The sequence below is a fragment of the Gigantopelta aegis genome, chromosome 14, assembly GCF_016097555.1.
Source record: "Gigantopelta aegis isolate Gae_Host chromosome 14, Gae_host_genome, whole genome shotgun sequence".
Taxonomy (NCBI): domain Eukaryota; kingdom Metazoa; phylum Mollusca; class Gastropoda; order Neomphalida; family Peltospiridae; genus Gigantopelta; species Gigantopelta aegis.
In genome coordinates this window covers 40,923,075-40,940,873 of record NC_054712.1, presented here as the reverse complement: position 1 = coordinate 40,940,873, position 17,799 = coordinate 40,923,075, and the positions used below count along the sequence as shown (strand labels likewise).

Genomic DNA, 17,799 nt, shown 5'->3' with positions numbered 1-17,799 from the left:
ATCTGTGCTATACAAATCGGAAAACACAGGTTTAATAGACATCTTCGAAGATGTACCAATCCGATCAAAATTCTTTGCCTATTTAATTTATTATTAAATAGAAACAGTTCACTTTTGTAAGGTAATAGATCGTCTGATAAGGATAACTCATTTATACTGTTCATATAGTTATGACAAAAAAAGAAATGGGATTGAATTAAATAGTGGCTTCTGTAGCCTACACAAATGAACTTGTTACGGAAATCAGCGAAGTCGGTCAAATTGTCTCGATTAGTTCATAACTGTTAGCCTACAAAGCTTACGTAAGGTCCAGAAAATGGCAATCGTGTAATTTTATACTTTTTTTAAAAAAATAAAAAATTAGATTGAATAATAAAAAAACACAAAAAAAAACTTCATTTAAATATTTGTATTTCAGCCAGAGGTTAATAAATGTGCATATGTTATTTAGATATGTATATATGTACACACTATAGTAACAGTAATCAATGATCATTTCCGACTATTTAATTTTTGTTTCATTTGTTAGAAAGTCACAGACCACGTGACTGGAACATGATTTGATGCGCAGTAGTCTGTGGCATATTGACCAATCAGAGCTATTGGTGTCAGATTATTTTTACTCTTGGAATTCTGCACGCACACGCTGGTCTACTTGACAACTTAATACGCATTGATGATGGTGTCTAAAATTATGGGTTTTTTATATTATCTTTATTATGGCATCCCACGTTTTGAATAAAATCCTTTGCAATGAAAGATTTTTTTCAGAGTTTGTGTATTTTGTTATTAACAACAATGGGGCCGTTCTAGATCAATGATATAACGCCGTCAGAGCTGTTCATAACTTGTAGCGGTAGGTTAAATGACATGTTACAAAATGTTGAGGGAGGGAGATTGGTTGCGTCATGTTGAATTAAAAATGCCATGTGAATGTCAGTGTCCCAACTAACACTATCATTTGAAGTAATTGTAGGCCCACGTTTCACGAGTATGAGTCGGCAGTGCACACCTGATATGCTTGTGTCGTAGTTCATGAACCACCTCCTCGGAACCAGTGTTTTTTCCCATCCCAACTATCCTAATCATGTTCGTTGTACATAATAATCAAATTCGAGACAAGTTGGTTCCTATATATGTTTAGCTGCACGTTTATCAAACCATCTAACACTGAAAAGGTATATGTATAATTGTGTGCATCAAATTATCTGAATAATACATATTGTAATTAAGAAATCAAATGGTTTGCTTCAGTGTATACATGTCATAATTATATTTCTATAGTACTACTCCTAAAACTTTTTAATAAACTATAACTCCATTCCTGAAAGGGAAAAGAAGTCAGACTACACTAATGAACCAAACAACATAAAATTAGAAGAAAACATTGGTTTATTGGTTCATTTTTGCAACATATGTCTCTACATTTACATGTACCAATTACTAAATTAATAAATGCTTGATTTTCACTCGCCTTAGCATTTTGATGAGTGCGATTTTTCACTCGCCTAAGCGTTTTGAGGTGTGCGATTTTTCACTCACCTTTGTTTTTCAAAAGGCAAGGACTGAGGTATACTTTATACAGATATTGCAATGTGCAAAAATGGAAAAATCTCAAGGTAAACTGTTTACAGAATTTGCACTGTGCAAAAAGGGAAAAATCTCAAGGTAAATTTTATACAGATATCGCACTGTGCAAAAAGGGAAAAATCTCAATGTAAACTGTTTACAGAGAACTGACTACATGTGTATGTGTGGTTGATGCCACTTGCTTTAAAAAAAAAAATATATATTTTTACATGTAGCTCCAATATGACATTCATCAGCAGAGTGTTTTTAATTATAATTTGCAGTCAAATATCAGGAGATAACACTACATAAGTTTATATTCCCAATAAAGGCTGTTTCAAGTTTATAAAAAAATATTGCCCATGCAAACATGTCCGGTTTAGGGAATCAAATGCTGTAATTGGCCGAAATACTTTGCGGGTCATCAAGATTGCCAGCAATGTGTGAAAATTTTTATACATGTACATGTACCATATTTAAAAAAAAAAACCAAAATGAACCGCGGTTCGCAAATTGGAAAATGGTGCACCGAACCGTGGGCCTAAAACCGCGTTTATCGGTAACATCGAATAATCGTCCCATCCCTAGTTACAACACATACATGTACATGTGTACTTTCTATTTCTACAATTAGTTACAAAATATAGTTTCTATTTTTGGGACTAGTTACAACACATACTTTCTATTTTTACGACTTGTTTCTCTTTCTATGACTAGTTGCAACATGTACTTTCTATTTTTATGACTAGTTACAACATGTACTTTCTATTTTTACGACTAGTTACAACACATACTTTCTATTTTTACTACTAGTTACAAGACATACTTTCTAGCTTTACTAGTTACAAGACATACTTTCTATTTTACGACTAGTTACAAGACATACTTTCTATTTTTACGACTAGTTACAAGACATACTTTCTATTTTACGACTAATTACAAGACATACTTTCTATTTTTACTAGTTACAAGACATACTTTCTATTTTACGATTAGTTACAAGACATACTTTTTATTTTTACGACTAGTTACAAGAAATACTTTCTATTTTTACTAGTTACAAGACATACTTTCTATTTTTATGAGTGGTTATAAGACATACTTTCTATTTTTACGACTAGTTACAAAACATAATTTCTATTTTTACGACTAGTTACAAGACATACACATGTACTTTCTATTTTACGACTAGTTACAAGACATACTTTCTATTTTTACGACTAGTTACAAGACATACTTTCTATTTTTATTAGTTACAAGACATACTTTCTATTTTTATAAAATGATATCATTGTTCTGCTGATTTGTTCAGGTTCACATTGTACGACCTCCGTATGTTCCACCGAAATGCAGAGATCTTTTATCCGACTATGTTGCCTTGGCAAAGACAAGACTGGCCGATTTGAAGGTAATTTATGTGTTCTTTCTTGTCTTTCTCACTTCCTACACAATATAGGCAGGCATGCTATCACTAAAATAAATTATTCTTAGTTAAAATATTTAATAAACAATTAACTGACCTAGTGGATATGTTAAACGGTGATGGTATCAGCAGGTAATTTCTACTAGGATATACAAAACAATGTCACTGATATGTTCATTTCTTACAGGAGACTTTTAATGGTGATGGTATCTGCACATTCTTTCTACTAGGATATATAAAATGATGTTACTGATCTGCTCATTTCTTACAGGAGACGTTGAACGATGATGGTATCTATGAGGTTAGCACTGCTGGTCAGAGTGACACAAAGCAGGTGAGATGCAGGGTTCGAAATCGTGATCCCTGAAAAGCAGGTCTTTTTTTTTTTTTGGAAACTGATTATCTCATCTGGTGTTTACCGTAAGATTCTGTTATATTTTAAATCCATAATGCTCTCAAATATATATCTGTTGTTCACACACTATCCCAAACCACATGCTGTCATATTTCCAGCAGGCCATTATTTGTTTAATCAGGACATATTTCTGTTGGCATACTGTTTTAAAAACATAACAGCAGGCCATAATTTACTTCCTTTTTCGAGCCCAAAGATGTAATAAAAAAAAAGTAAATCCTTATTCATGTTGTTGAAGGATGTAGTCTAGAAACTGTTACACATTGTTCATGTTGAAGGATGTAGTCTTCAAACTGTTACATATTAATCATGTTGTTGAAGGTTGTAGTCTAGAAACTGTTACATATTGTTCATGTTGTTGAAGGTTGTAGTCTAGAACCGTTACTTATTGTTCATGTTGTTGGAGGATGTAGTCTAGAAACTGTTACATATTGTTCATGTTGTTGAAGGTTGTAGTCTAGAACTGTTACATGTTGTCCATGCTGTTGGAGGATGTAGTCTAGAAACTGTTACACATTGTTCATGTTGTTGAAGGATGTAGTCTAGAAACTGGTACATATTGTTCATGTTGTTGAAGGATGTAGTCTAGAAACTGTTACGTATTGTTCATGTTGTTGAAGGATGTAGTCTAGAACTGTTACACATTGTGCATGTTATTGAAGGATGTAGTCTAGAAACTGTTACATATTGTTCATGTTGTTGGAGGCTGTAGTCGAGAAACTGTTACACATTGTTCATGTTGTTGAAGGATTTAGTCTAGAAACTAATATTGTTCATGTTGTTGAAGGATGTAGTCTAGAAACTGTTACATATTGTTCATGTTGTTGGAGGCTGTAGTCTAGAAACTGTTACACAATGTTCATGTTGTTGGAGGATGTAGTCTAGAAACTGTTACATATTGTTGATGTAGTCAAGAAACTGTTACGTATTGTTCATGTTGTTAAATGATGTAGTCTAGAAACTGTTACACACTGTTCATGTTGTTGAAGGATGTAGTCTAGAAACTGGTACATATTGTTCATGTTGTTGAAGGATGTAGTCTAGAAATTGTTACATATTGTTCATGTTGTTGATGTAGGAACTGTAGTCATGTTATTGAAGGATGTAGTCTAGAAACTGTTACACATTGTTCATGTTGTTGAAGGATTTAGTCTAGAAACTAATATTGTTCATGTTGTTGAAGGATGTAGTCTAGAAACTGTTACATATTGTTCATGTTGTTGGAGGCTGTAGTCTAGAAACTGTTACACAATGTTCATGTTGTTGGAGGATGTAGTCTAGAAACTGTTACATATTGTTGATGTAGTCAAGAAACTGTTACGTATTGTTCATGTTGTTAAATGATGTAGTCTAGAAACTGTTACACACTGTTCATGTTGTTGAAGGATGTAGTCTAGAAACTGGTACATATTGTTCATGTTGTTGAAGGATGTAGTCTAGAAATTGTTACGTATTGTTCATGTTGTTGAAGGATGTAGTCTAGAACTGTTACACATTGTGCATGTTATTGAAGGATGTAGTCTAGAAACTGTTACATATTGTTCATGTTGTTGGAGGATTTAGTCTAGAAACTAATATTGTTCATGTTGTTGAAGGATGTTGTCTAGAAACTGTTACATATTGTTCATGTTGTTGGAGGCTGTAGTCTAGAAACTGTTACACAATGTTCATGTTGTTGGAGAATGTAGTCTAGAAACTGTTACATATTGTTCATGTGGTTGGAGGATGTAGTCAAGAAACTGTTACGTATTGTTCATGTTGTTAAATGATGTAGTCTAGAAACTGTTACACACTGTTCATGTTGTTGAAGGATGTAGTCTAGAAACTGGTACATATTGTTCATGTTGTTGAAGGATGTAGTCTAGAAATTGTTACGTATTGTTCATGTTGTTGAAGGATGTAGTCTAGAACTGTTACACATTGTGCATGTTATTGAAGGATGTAGTCTAGAAACTGTTACATATTGTTCATGTTGTTGGAGGATTTAGTGTAGAAACTAATATTGTTCATGTTGTTGAAGGATGTTGTCTAGAAACTGTTACATATTGTTCATGTTGTTGGAGGCTGTAGTCTAGAAACTGTTACACAATGTTCATGTTGTTGGAGAATGTAGTCTAGAAACTGTTACATATTGTTCATGTGGTTGGAGGATGTAGTCAAGAAACTGTTACGTATTGTTCATGTTGTTAAATGATGTAGTCTGGAAACTGTTACACACTGTTCATGTTGTTGAAGGATGTAGTCTAGAAACTGTTAAACATTGTTCATGTTGTTGAAGGATTTAGTCTAGAAACTAACATTGTTCATGTTGTTGAAGGATGTAGTCTAGAAACTGTTACACAATGTTCATGATGTTGGAGGATGTAGTCTAGAAACTGTTACATATTGTTCATGTGGTTGCAGGATGTAGTCAAGAAACTGTTACGTATTGTTCATGTTGTTAAATGATGTAGTCTGGAAACTGTTACACACTGTTCATGTTGTTGAAGGATGTAGTCTAGAAACTGTTAAACATTGTTCATGTTGTTGAAGGATTTAGTCTAGAAACTAACATTGTTCATGTTGTTGAAGGATGTAGTCTAGAAACTGTTACACAATGTTCATGATGTTGGAGGATGTAGTCTAGAAACTGTTACATATTGTTCATGTTGTTGGAGGATGTAGTCAAGAAACTGTTACACACTGTTCATGTTGTTGAAGGATGTAGTCTAGAAACTGTTACACATTGTTCTTGTTGTTGAAGGATGTAGTCTAGAAACTTACATATTGTTCATGTTGTTGGAGGATGTAGTCAAGAAACTGTTACGTATTGTTCATGTTGTTAAATGATGTAGTCTAGAAACTGTTACACATTGTTCATGTTGTTGGAGGACGTAGTCTAGAAATTGTTACACATTGTTCATGTTGTTGGAGGATGTAGTCTAGAAACTGTTACACATTGTTTATGTTGTTGGAGTATGTAGTCTAGAAACTGTTACACATTGTTCATGTTGTTGAAGGATTTAGTCTAGAAACTAATATTGTTCATGTTGTTGAAGGATGTAGTCTAGAAACTGTTACATATTGTTCATGTTGTTGGAGGCTGTAGTCTAGAAACTGTTACACATTGTTCATGTTGTTGGAGGATATAGTCTAGAAATTGTTACACATCGTTCATGTTGTTGGAGGATGTAGTCTAGAAACTGTTACACATTGTTTATGTTGTTGGAGTATGTAGTCTAGAAACTGTTACACATTGTTCATGTTGTTGGAGTATGTAGTCTAGAAACTGTTACACATTGTTTATGTTGTTGGAGTATGTAGTCTAGAAACTGTTACACATTGTTTATGTTGTTGGAGTATGTAGTCTAGAAACTGTTACACATTGTTTATGTTGTTGGAGTATGTAGTCTAGAAACTGTTACACATTGTTTATGTTGTTGGTGTATGTAGTCTAGAAACTGATACACATTGTTCATGTTGTTGGAGGTTGTGGTCTAGAAACTGATACACATTGTTCATGTTGTTGAAGGATGTAGTCTAGAAACTGTTACACATTGTTCATGTTGTTGGAGGATGTAGTCTAGAAACTTACACACTGTTCATGTTGTTGGAGGATGTAGTCTAGAAACTGTTACACACTGTTCATGTTGTTGGAGGATGTAGTCTAGAAACTGTTACACACTGTTCATGTTGTTGGAGGATGTAGTCTAGAAACTGTTACGCACTGTTCATGTTGTTGGAGGATGTAGTCTAGAAACTGTTACACATTGTTCATGTTGTTGGAGGATGTAGTCTAAAACTGTTACATATTGTTCATGTTACACATCATTCATGTTGTTGGAGGATGTAGTCTAGAAACTGTTACATGTTGTTCATGTTGTAAATGGTAAATATCAAATGGGTTTATGACATGAATATTATGGGTAAATTATAGGGTAAATTCAGTCAATATCTGATGGCTTGGCGACTGATATCGTAAATTGTGAAGGACTTCATTTTTGTTTGTAGAGTCTACTGAGAAGTGATCAGGATGTCCTGACAGCTATAACTGCATTTGAGTCGACAGGAAAAGTTCCATCTTCTGTGATGGAAGCCAGGTACGATGAGACAGATGGTAAATAATTACACTCTCCTGGCTTATTTCTCGTTCCAGCCAATGCACCACGACTGATACCATGATATGTGCTATCTTGTCTATGGGATGGTGTATATAAAAGATACCTTGCTGCTAACCAAAAAGAGTAGCCCATGAAGTGGCAACAGCAGATTTCCTCCCTCAGTATGTGTGGTCCTTAACCATACATTGTATGTCCGACACCATAGAACCGTAAATAAAATGTGTTGAGTGTGTTGTTAAATAAACCATTTCTTTCTTTCATTTCTCTCCTGGCTTGTTCCATCTCAGTGGTATACTGCTTACATACAGCTACATGTATGTACAAACATTCACATATGAAAACTATAACTTAACTGTTAAGAACATATAGGTTAATAGGTAAACTGTAACTTTACGTAATGCAGATCACTTGAATACTTTCTTTTGTCATACAACGCTCTTTGCAAATTCGTTCTTTCCCTCGTCAGTTAAATTATGGAATAATATGTCTTCTAACATCAAAAACTAAATCATTAACTACGTTCAAATATGCAACTAATGCAACTGAACCTATCCTATCATACTTTTATTATGGTGAAAAACGTCAGGAGATACTACACTGTCGACTTAGAATGGGTGACAGTAACCTAAATGGTCATAAATTTAAGCGTCATCTCTTAGATAATCCAAAATGTGCTTGTGAGCATCATGTGGAAGATGTTGAACTTTTCTTGTGTCATAGACATATAGACATTTTTAAATCCGTTCATGACTTTATTGTTAGCACTAAACGTTTTGAAACTTAATAGCACCGTTTCATTTCTCTACCTGTCTTAATTCTCTGTATGTACTTTTTCATTCTGTAGCTCACTTTTATGTTAATTATCTTCTATTATGTTTTATTATTGTTAGTTATTATATGTACTTTGTCTGTCATTTTGTCAGTTTGTTTGTTAAAAAATGTAGGGAAAGGTCCTAATATAGGCTTGTATGCTGTCGACCAATCCCACCAGAAAAAATGGAATAAATATTGTTTAAACTAAACTAACTTAACTGTTTATAAACATCTGCAGTTAATAGGTACACTGTAACTTAACTGTTATGAACATATGTAGGTTAATAGGTGAACTGTAACTTTACTGTTATGAACATCTGTAATTAAAAAGTAAACTTAACTGTTAAGAACATCTGTAGGTTAATAGGTAAACTGTAATTTAACTGTTATGAACATCTGTAGGTTAATAGATAAACCGTAACTTAACTGTTCTGGACATCTGTAGGTTAATAGGTAAACTGTAATTTAACTGTTATACACATCTGTAGGTTAATAGATAAACCGTAACTTAACTGTTATGGACATATGTAGGTTAATAGGTAAACTGTAACTAACTGTTATGGAACATCTGTAGTTAATAGGTAAACTGTAACTGTTAAGAACATCTGTAGTTAATAGGTAAACTGTAACTGAACTGTTATGAACACCTGTAGGTTAATAAATAACCCGTAACTTAACTGTTATGGACATCTGTAGGTTAATAGGTAAACTGTAACTACATGTAACGGTTAAGAACATCTGTAGTTAATAGGTAAACAGTATAACTGTTATGAACATCTATAGTTAATAGGTAAACTGTAACTTAACTTATCTAAATGCATCAAACTAGCAGTGGAAGTGAATTTTGTTATTATGTTGCTGCTAATTTCACAGTATGATATTGGTATAACAGTTTGCCAATGTGCATTGGGTGCAGACCTGTCAACCTTTAGTCAAGAGAAAGCAGTGGGTGACTAAACCTCACTGGTGGTTGCCACAGCCTGGAGATACATATATGCAGTGGGTGACTAAACCTCACTGGTGGTTGCCACAGCCTGGAATACATATATGCAGTGGGTGACTGAACCTCACTGGTGGTTGCCACAGCCTGGAGATAGAGATATGCAGATCCATATGCCATTTGTTTTCCCATGTTGATTATTGCACCCGTTTGTAGTGCACAAGAATATCATACTACGAGTGTGTGTAGAAAAGGACATGACGTCTGTCGAGTGAAGACCTAACTACATATGCAAGATTTTGTATTAAACATGTGTTCATTAAATTTAAAAAATTTATTGCCCGGTCAGAATTGTTTTAAACAATATTTATTCCGTCTTTTACATGGTGGTAGCGATTGGTCGACAGGCATTAGTCTATATTAGGACCTTTCCCTACAAATGTAGAACAGATACAAGATGAACAAGATGACTGTCAATAGTAGCATAACTGATAGAAACAGTAACAATGGCTGTGGATAACTGAACATAAAGTAATCAGTTATGACCGCAGATTAAAGAGAAACCGGAAACAAAGTTGTACATAGGACAGATATATTCATGTAAACAAGATAACGGTCAATTTAATTTCATTTCAACTTATATTCGTGCTTATATCCAATTAAGGTTCAAGCATGCTGTCCTAGGCACACACCTCAGCTATCTGGGCTGTCTGTCCATGACAGTGGGTTAGTTGTTAGTTGGTTAGTGAGAGAGAAGAGGGTGTAGTTGCCTTACACCTACATGTACCCACTGAGCCCTTAAGAACTCGCTCTGGGTTGGAGCCGGTACCGGGCTGCGAACCCTGTACCTACCTGTACCAGCCAGTAGTCCTATGGCTTAACCACGATACCACCGAGGCCGGTTAACAGTCAATAGTAGCGCATATACATAACTGATAGAAGTAGTAACAACAGCTGTGGGTAATTGAACATAAAGTAATAAGTTATGAAAGAAAGAAAGAAATGTTTTATTTAACAACGCACTCAACACATTTTATTTATGGTTATATGTCGTCATACATGGTTAAGGACCACAGAGATTTTGAGAGGAAACCCGCTGTCGCCACTACATGGGCTACTCTTTCCGATTAGCAGCAAGGGATCTTTTATTTGCGCTTCCCACAGGCAGGATAGCACAAGACATGGCCTTTGTTGAACCAGTTATGGATCACTGGTCGGTGCAAGTGGTTAACACCTACCCATTGAGCCTTGCGGAGCACTCACTCAGGGTTTGGAGTCGGTATCTGGATTAAAAATCCCATGCCTCGACTGGGATCCGAACCCAGTACCTATGTTACCGAGGCCGGTAAATAAGTTATGAATGCAGATTAAAGAGAAACAGAAAACAAAGAAGTAGAGCAGAGTGAGAGACATGAAGGAGGAGCGAAAGAAAACAGGTTGACAGAGAAGTAAAGAATTTGTCAGGGTTTCTGCCAGAGGGGTAAAACGAGTATGGCGCCATATACCCACTTTTTTTTTTCAGATTTTTTTTTTAAGTTAATCTTTTGACAAAATTAATTACTCTTTTCATTACTGTATGATTTTCTTAACCTTAACCCTAAACATAACTCATTTTCTTTCTGGGCTAGGCCTCCTATACCCCATGTTGACTGCATGTGGCTGCATTCAATTCCATAGCGCCATACCCAAAAATTCTTTCTTGCAGAAATACTATTGGTGAGAACTGCTGTAAGATTAAATGTGTATGCACTAAGACTTGTGTCTGTGTAGCACTGATCGGATAGCATGGATAGCAGTGCAGAACTGTCAGAATTGAGATGTACATTGTGTAGTTCAAATTAAACAAATCTTTTAAATAATAAATTATTGTTTTTCAGCATTTTTCGGAAACCTTATTTTATTGGGAAATTTCTACCAGCATTGCTGAAAGCCAGACCGGTTTGTATTACTTTTAATTCACATTGTATGTTATATTTACAGTGAAACCCTTCTAAACCGGACACCCTCAGGACCATGTAAAATGTCCAGTTTTAAGAGGTATCTGGTTTATTGAGGTTAAGTTGTCCGGTTTTGAGAGAATTCCGGTTTACAGAGGGTCCGGTTTTGAGGGAATTCCAGTTTACAGAGGGTCTGGTTTTGAAAGGTTTCACCGTACTTTGTCTACATTAGCTCATATATTGTGCTTCAAATAGAGGGCTACCTCTCGTACTCGCCAAATTCATATTTAAAAAATTATTGGCAAATTTTATTTTAATTTATTAAAATAATTTCAAGTAATAATTGATATTTTGTTACAAATTAACTGAGTTTCCGCAATTTTTGAAGTTTAATAGATAATTTGGAGAAATGTGCTGAATCAGAGCTAGCCCTGAAATATATATGGTTTGTTTTATGATTTACTTCGTTTAACATACCCATAATAAAGAGATCAACTTTGGAAATACATGTAGTTAAAGTGGACCAGACACCAAAAGACATGTATTGTGTGGTAGATTTATTGGGCAGAAATGTGTATAGATATGAATAAACGTGCGGCAGTACATGATTGGTGATATTTACTGAAGACTGCCAGTAGTACCGGTACAATTGTTGTCAATTGTTGGTCATGCATTTCAGTTGTTGTTTATTATCTCAGATTTATGGGATGTGTAAATTACTTCATGAATATGCTATAAATAGTTGTGTAGATGTATAATTATTAATATGTTAGTCTTTGTTAAATGCATCAGTAACCAAGAAATAGGTCAACATTGTGGTTTTGGTTTTTAAAAAATTTAAATTATTTGGAGACATGGACACATTATTGTGGACAGAAGGCCTTTATTTCTACTACATAGAGTAGATATTTTACTACATACCACTATGCCTGAGATCCAAGTTATTTTTCTGACTATGACTATTTTGATGTGCCCAACTGAATGAAGACAGTACCAGACATACAATGGCAACATTGATATAACAGTTTATTCCCAATGAAAATGCAATAAAAGACATTGGATGTGGGGTGAATAAATATCATGTAGCATTTGAGTTGAATGGGCATTTGATACCATTTTTAATATCATGAATATGGGTAGGTACATGCAGAAGTGCAAGAAAAATAATCTAACATGTGTTTGATGAAGAAAGAGAAATCCCAACCTTAGAGATACAGCTGTTTTGTCTTAACTTCACCAAGGTCTAGGTAAATCCCAACCTTGAGATACGGCTGTTTTGTCTTGAATTCACCAAGGTCTAGGTAAATCCCAACCTTTGAGATACAGCTGTTTTGTCTTAACTTCACCAAGGTCTAGGTAAATCCCAACCTTGAGATACGGCTGTTTTGTCTTGAATTCACCAAGGTCTAGGTAAATCCCAACCTTTGAGATACAGCTGTTTTGTCTTAACTTCACCAAGGTCTAGGTAAATCCCAACCTTGAGATACGGCTGTTTTGTCTTGAATTCACCAAGGTCTAGGTAAATCCCAACCTTGCAATACAGCTGTTCATCTTGAATTCACCAAGGTCTAGGTAAATGTCAACCCTTGAGATACATCTGTTTTCTCTTTAATTCACCAAGGTCTAGGTAAATGCCAACCTTTGAGATACAGCTGTTTTGTCTTGAATTCACCAATACAAGGTCTAGGTAAGTCCCAACCTTAAGATACAGCTGTTTGTCTTGAATTCACCAAGGTCTAGGTAAATCCCAACCTTGAGATACAGCTGTTTGTCTTGAATTCACCAAGGTCTAGGTAAATCCCAACCCTGGAGATACAAGTGTTTAGTCTTGAATTCACCAAGGTCTAGGTAAATCCCAACCTTGAGATACAGCTGTTTTTTCTTGAATTAACCAAGGTCTAGGTAACCCAACCCTTGAGATACAGCTGGGGTTTTTTCCAACTCTCAAATTATAATTTTGCTATCTTCAGAAGACACTCATGATATATTACGTTTATTTCTTTGTTCTTTTTCTACAATATTCCTGTTTGTGCAGCTTCCAGATAAACGTGACTCGAGAATGAAGATGATTGATGCATTGAAGAAAGCTGACAAGATTCCTCTGTCTCTGTATGCCAAGTATGAAGAGGGATGTAGGAAGGAAGCTCAACAACTGCTTAATGGTATACTTGACTGTGTCTGTCTTTCTGTATGTCAGTCTGTCTGTCTTGTCTCTCAGTCTGTCTTTAATAAAAGGTGACGAGATATCTGCCAAATACAATGAGGGTTGTAGGAAGGAAGCCCAAATACTTTTGTCTGTTTGTCTGTTGATTTGTCTGTCTATATATGTATGCCTGCCTGTCTGTATGCCTATGCCTGTCTGCCTGTGTGTAGGTGTGTTTAAACAGCACCATGTTGACATGTTTCACTTTGTGTAGGTGTGTTTGAACATCACCATGATGGCATGTTTCACATGTTGTGTAGGTGTGTTTGAACATCACCATGATGGCATGTTTCACATGTTGTGTAGATGTGTTTGAACATCACCATGATGACATGTTTCACTTGTTATGTAGGTGTGTTTGAACAGAACCATGATGATATGTTTCACTTGTTATGTAGGTGTGTTTGAACAGCACTATGATGACATGTTTCACTTGCGTAGGTGTGTTTGAACAGCACCATGATGACATGTTTCATTTGTGTAGGTGTGTTTGAACATCACCATGATGACATGTTTCACTTGTTGTGTAGGTGTGTTTGAACAGGACCATGACGACATGGAAGACATGATGTTAGAACCGAGAGATCAACTAGTATTCCGTCTTGGTCAGTTACAAGATGTCATCGTCAACACAGCATCTGTCCAGTCAAGTCCACTCAAACAGAAAGGTTTGTAAACTTGATTGTATTATAAAATTGTATTTTCACCATTAAAATTAACTGCAGTTGTAAAAAAAAGTATCACCAAATGAAATTAGTCAAATTGTGTCCATTCACACAGAAATGTTTTTAAAATGTTACTGTAATCAAAGGGAAAAGTCCACTTTAATATTTGGAATAAAATTTTGTAGACTTGTAAATTAGCCTGTTATTTAAGAAATGGATGATAATTTCTAAAACAATTGTAATTTTAAAAATGTATTTATGCTTGTTTAATATTTTGTAAATTAATCACGAATTATATTATTACAAATTATTTTGTTTATAAAATCAATTTTGAATTATTATTTTTTATTAAGTACTATAACATTTTTTAATACACATGTATGTATTGATATGAACATTATGAATATCAATAGTTGCAAATACATGTGATGCCTGTTGGCCAATCCCATCTGTTAATTTAAACAAAAAGAAATATTGTTTAAATCAAGTGATCTTTGTGGTAGGTGACGCTTTTAATTCTGCTCAGTTCTTGGTTTTGAAAATAATAGCATAGTTTATGTATTTATTTTGAAGTTAGTGAACTCATATCCATCATCAGTGAGAAGATAGAGCTCGTTCTTGGTAGATTGAGTTCTGAGGAATTACAAGTTGAATCTACACACACACCAATCAGCTTGTCATTCCCTGATGTTAAAGACACACACATACAGGTTTGTTCTTTATACCCATCATTCCTGATGTGACACACACACCAATCAACTTATCATACCCTAATGTCAAACACACACCAATCAATTTGTCATACCCTGATGTTAAACACGCACACATACAGGTTTGTTCTTTATACCTATCGTTCCTGGTGTGACACACACACACCAATTAACTTGTCATACCCTAATGTCAATCACACACCAATCAACTTGTCATTCCTGATGTGACACACACACCAATCAACTTGTCATACCCTGCTGTTAAACACACACACATACAGGTTTGTTCTTTATACCTGTCGTTCCTGATGTGACACACACACCAATCAGCTTGTCATTCCCTGATGTTAAAGACACACACATACAGGTTTGTTCTTTATACCCATCATTCCTGATGTGACACACACACCAATCAACTTATCATACCCTAATGTCAAACACACACCAATCAATTTGTCATACCCTGATGTTAAACATGCACACATACAGGTTTGTTCTTTATACCTATCGTTCCTGGTGTGACACACACACACAAATTAACTTGTCATACCCTAATGTCAATCACACACCAATCAACTTGTCATTCCTGATGTGACACACACACCAATCAACTTGTCATACCCTGCTGTTAAACACACACACATACAGGTTTGTTCTTTATACCTGTCGTTCCTGATGTGACACACACACCAATCAGCTTGTCATACCCTGATGTTACACACACACCAATCAACTTGTCTTACCCTGATGTTACACACACCAATCAACTTGTCATACCCTGATGTTACACACACACCAATCAGCTTGTCATACCCTGATGTTACACACACACCAATCAACTTGTCATACCCTGAAGTTACACACCGACCAATCAACTTGTCATACCTTGACACCGGCCTCGGTGGCACAGTGGTTAAGCCTTCGGACTACAGGCTGGTAGGTACACGGTTAGCAACCCGGTACCAATCAACTTGTCATACCCTAATGTCAAACACACACCAATCAATGTGTCATACCATGATGTTAAACATGCACACATACAGGTTTGTTCTTTATACCTGTCATTCCTGATGTGACACACACACACCAATTAATTTGTCATACCCTGATGTTACACACACACCAATCAACTTGTCATACCCTGATGTTACACACACACCAATCAACTTGTCATACCCTGATGTTACACACACCAATCAACTTGTCATACCCTGAAGATACACACCAACCAATCAACTTGTCATACCCTGAAGTTACACACCGACCAATCAACTTGTCATACCCTGAAGTTACACACCGACCAATCAACTTGTCATACCCTGAAGTTACACACCGACCAATCAACTTGTCATACCTTGACACCGGCCTCGGTGGCACAGTGGTTAAGCCTTCGGACTACAGGCTGGTAGGTACACGGTTAGCAGCCCGGTACCAGCTCCATCCCAGAGAGAGTTCTTAAGGGCTCAATTGGTAGGTTTAAGGTCACTACACCCAGACAGCCCAGATAGCTGAGGTGTATGCCCAGGATAGCGTGCTTGAACCTTAATTGGATATAAGCGTGCAAATAAGTTCAAATGGAAAAATATACCCTGATGTTCAACACACACCAATCAACTTGTCATACCCTAATGTTAAACACATACCAATCAACTTGTCATACCCGGATATTATACATACACACAAGTTCTTGTATTTTACACATTTATATACCGATAATTCCAGTTTGTTGTTTTTGTGAGTATCAGTTACCCAGAAAGCCATTTTAAGGGTTGGATAAAGTGTAAGGGTTAAATACATCTGACAGTGTAACGGTTTAATACATCTGACAGTGTAAGGGTTGGATACATCTGACAGTGTAAGGGTTGAATACATCTGACAGTGTAAGGGTTGGATACATCTGACAGTGCAATAATTGAATACATCTGACAGTGCAAGGGTTGGATACATCTGACAATATAAGGGTTGGATACATCTGACAGTGCAAGGGTTGGATACATCTGAAATGTAAGGGTTGAATACATCTGACAGTGTAAGGGTTGGATACATCTGACAATGTAATGGTTGAATATATCTGACAGTGCAAGGGTTGGATACATCTGACAGTGCAAGGGTTGGATACATCTGACAGTTTAAGGGTTGGATACATCTGACAGTTTAAGGGTTGGATACATCAGACAGTTTAAGGGTTGGATACATCTCACAGTCCAAGGGTTGGATACATCTGACTTTGCAAGGTTTGGATACATCTGACAGTGTCGGGGTTGGATATATCTGACAGTGTACAGGTTGAATACATCTGACAATGTAAGGGTTGAATACATCTGACAGTGTAAGGGTTGAATACATCTGACAATGTAAGGATTGGATACATCTGCCAGTGCAAGGGTTGGATACATTTGACAGCGCAAGGGTTGGATACATGTGACAGTGTAAGGGTTGGATGCATCTGACAGTGTAAGTGTTGAATACATCTGCCAGTGTAAGGGTTGGATGCATCTGACAGTGTAAGGGTTAGATGCATCTGACAGTGTAAGGGTTGGATACAGTGCAAAGGTTGGATACATCTGACAGGGTAAGGGTTGGATACATCTGACAGTGCAAGGGTTGGATACATTTGACAGTGTAAGGGTTGGATACATTGACATTGCAAGGGTTTGATACGTGCAAGGGTTGGATGCAATGCAAGGGTTGGATACATCTGACAGTGTAAGGGTTGGATTCATTGACATTGCAAGGGTTGGATGCAATGCAAGGGTTGGATTTATCTGGTTGTGTAAGAGGTTGGTTGATCTGATCTCATTAACGACAGGTTAATTATTGCCACACTTACAAAAGAAACTGACATTGAAATTTGTCTTATTTTTATTTTAACCAATTAATTTTAATTAATTATATTTTGCCTTCTTTTAGGAACTGACATTACCAAAATCTTTTTACTACTATGTAATGTAAACAGTTAAAATGTAACTTGTCTTTCAGTGTAATATGTACAGGTTGTTCATGCTGATCAGGTCTTTCTCATTC

At 35.8% G+C, this 17,799-nt stretch overlaps 1 protein-coding gene across 1 annotated transcript in view; it reads left to right on the top strand.

Moving 5' to 3' along the window:
• The window catches only part of LOC121388718 (Fanconi anemia group A protein-like), an 82,943-nt gene that overhangs the window by 26,532 nt on the left and 38,612 nt on the right, over positions 1-17,799 (top strand). The window contains exons 15-21 of the mRNA XM_041520186.1: positions 2,882-2,977; positions 3,264-3,326; positions 7,398-7,486; positions 11,138-11,198; positions 13,233-13,359; positions 13,931-14,068; positions 14,639-14,775. Of these exons, the coding sequence (XP_041376120.1) occupies positions 2,882-2,977; positions 3,264-3,326; positions 7,398-7,486; positions 11,138-11,198; positions 13,233-13,359; positions 13,931-14,068; positions 14,639-14,775 (711 nt within the window). The remainder of the gene's footprint in view (positions 1-2,881; positions 2,978-3,263; positions 3,327-7,397; positions 7,487-11,137; positions 11,199-13,232; positions 13,360-13,930; positions 14,069-14,638; positions 14,776-17,799) is intronic.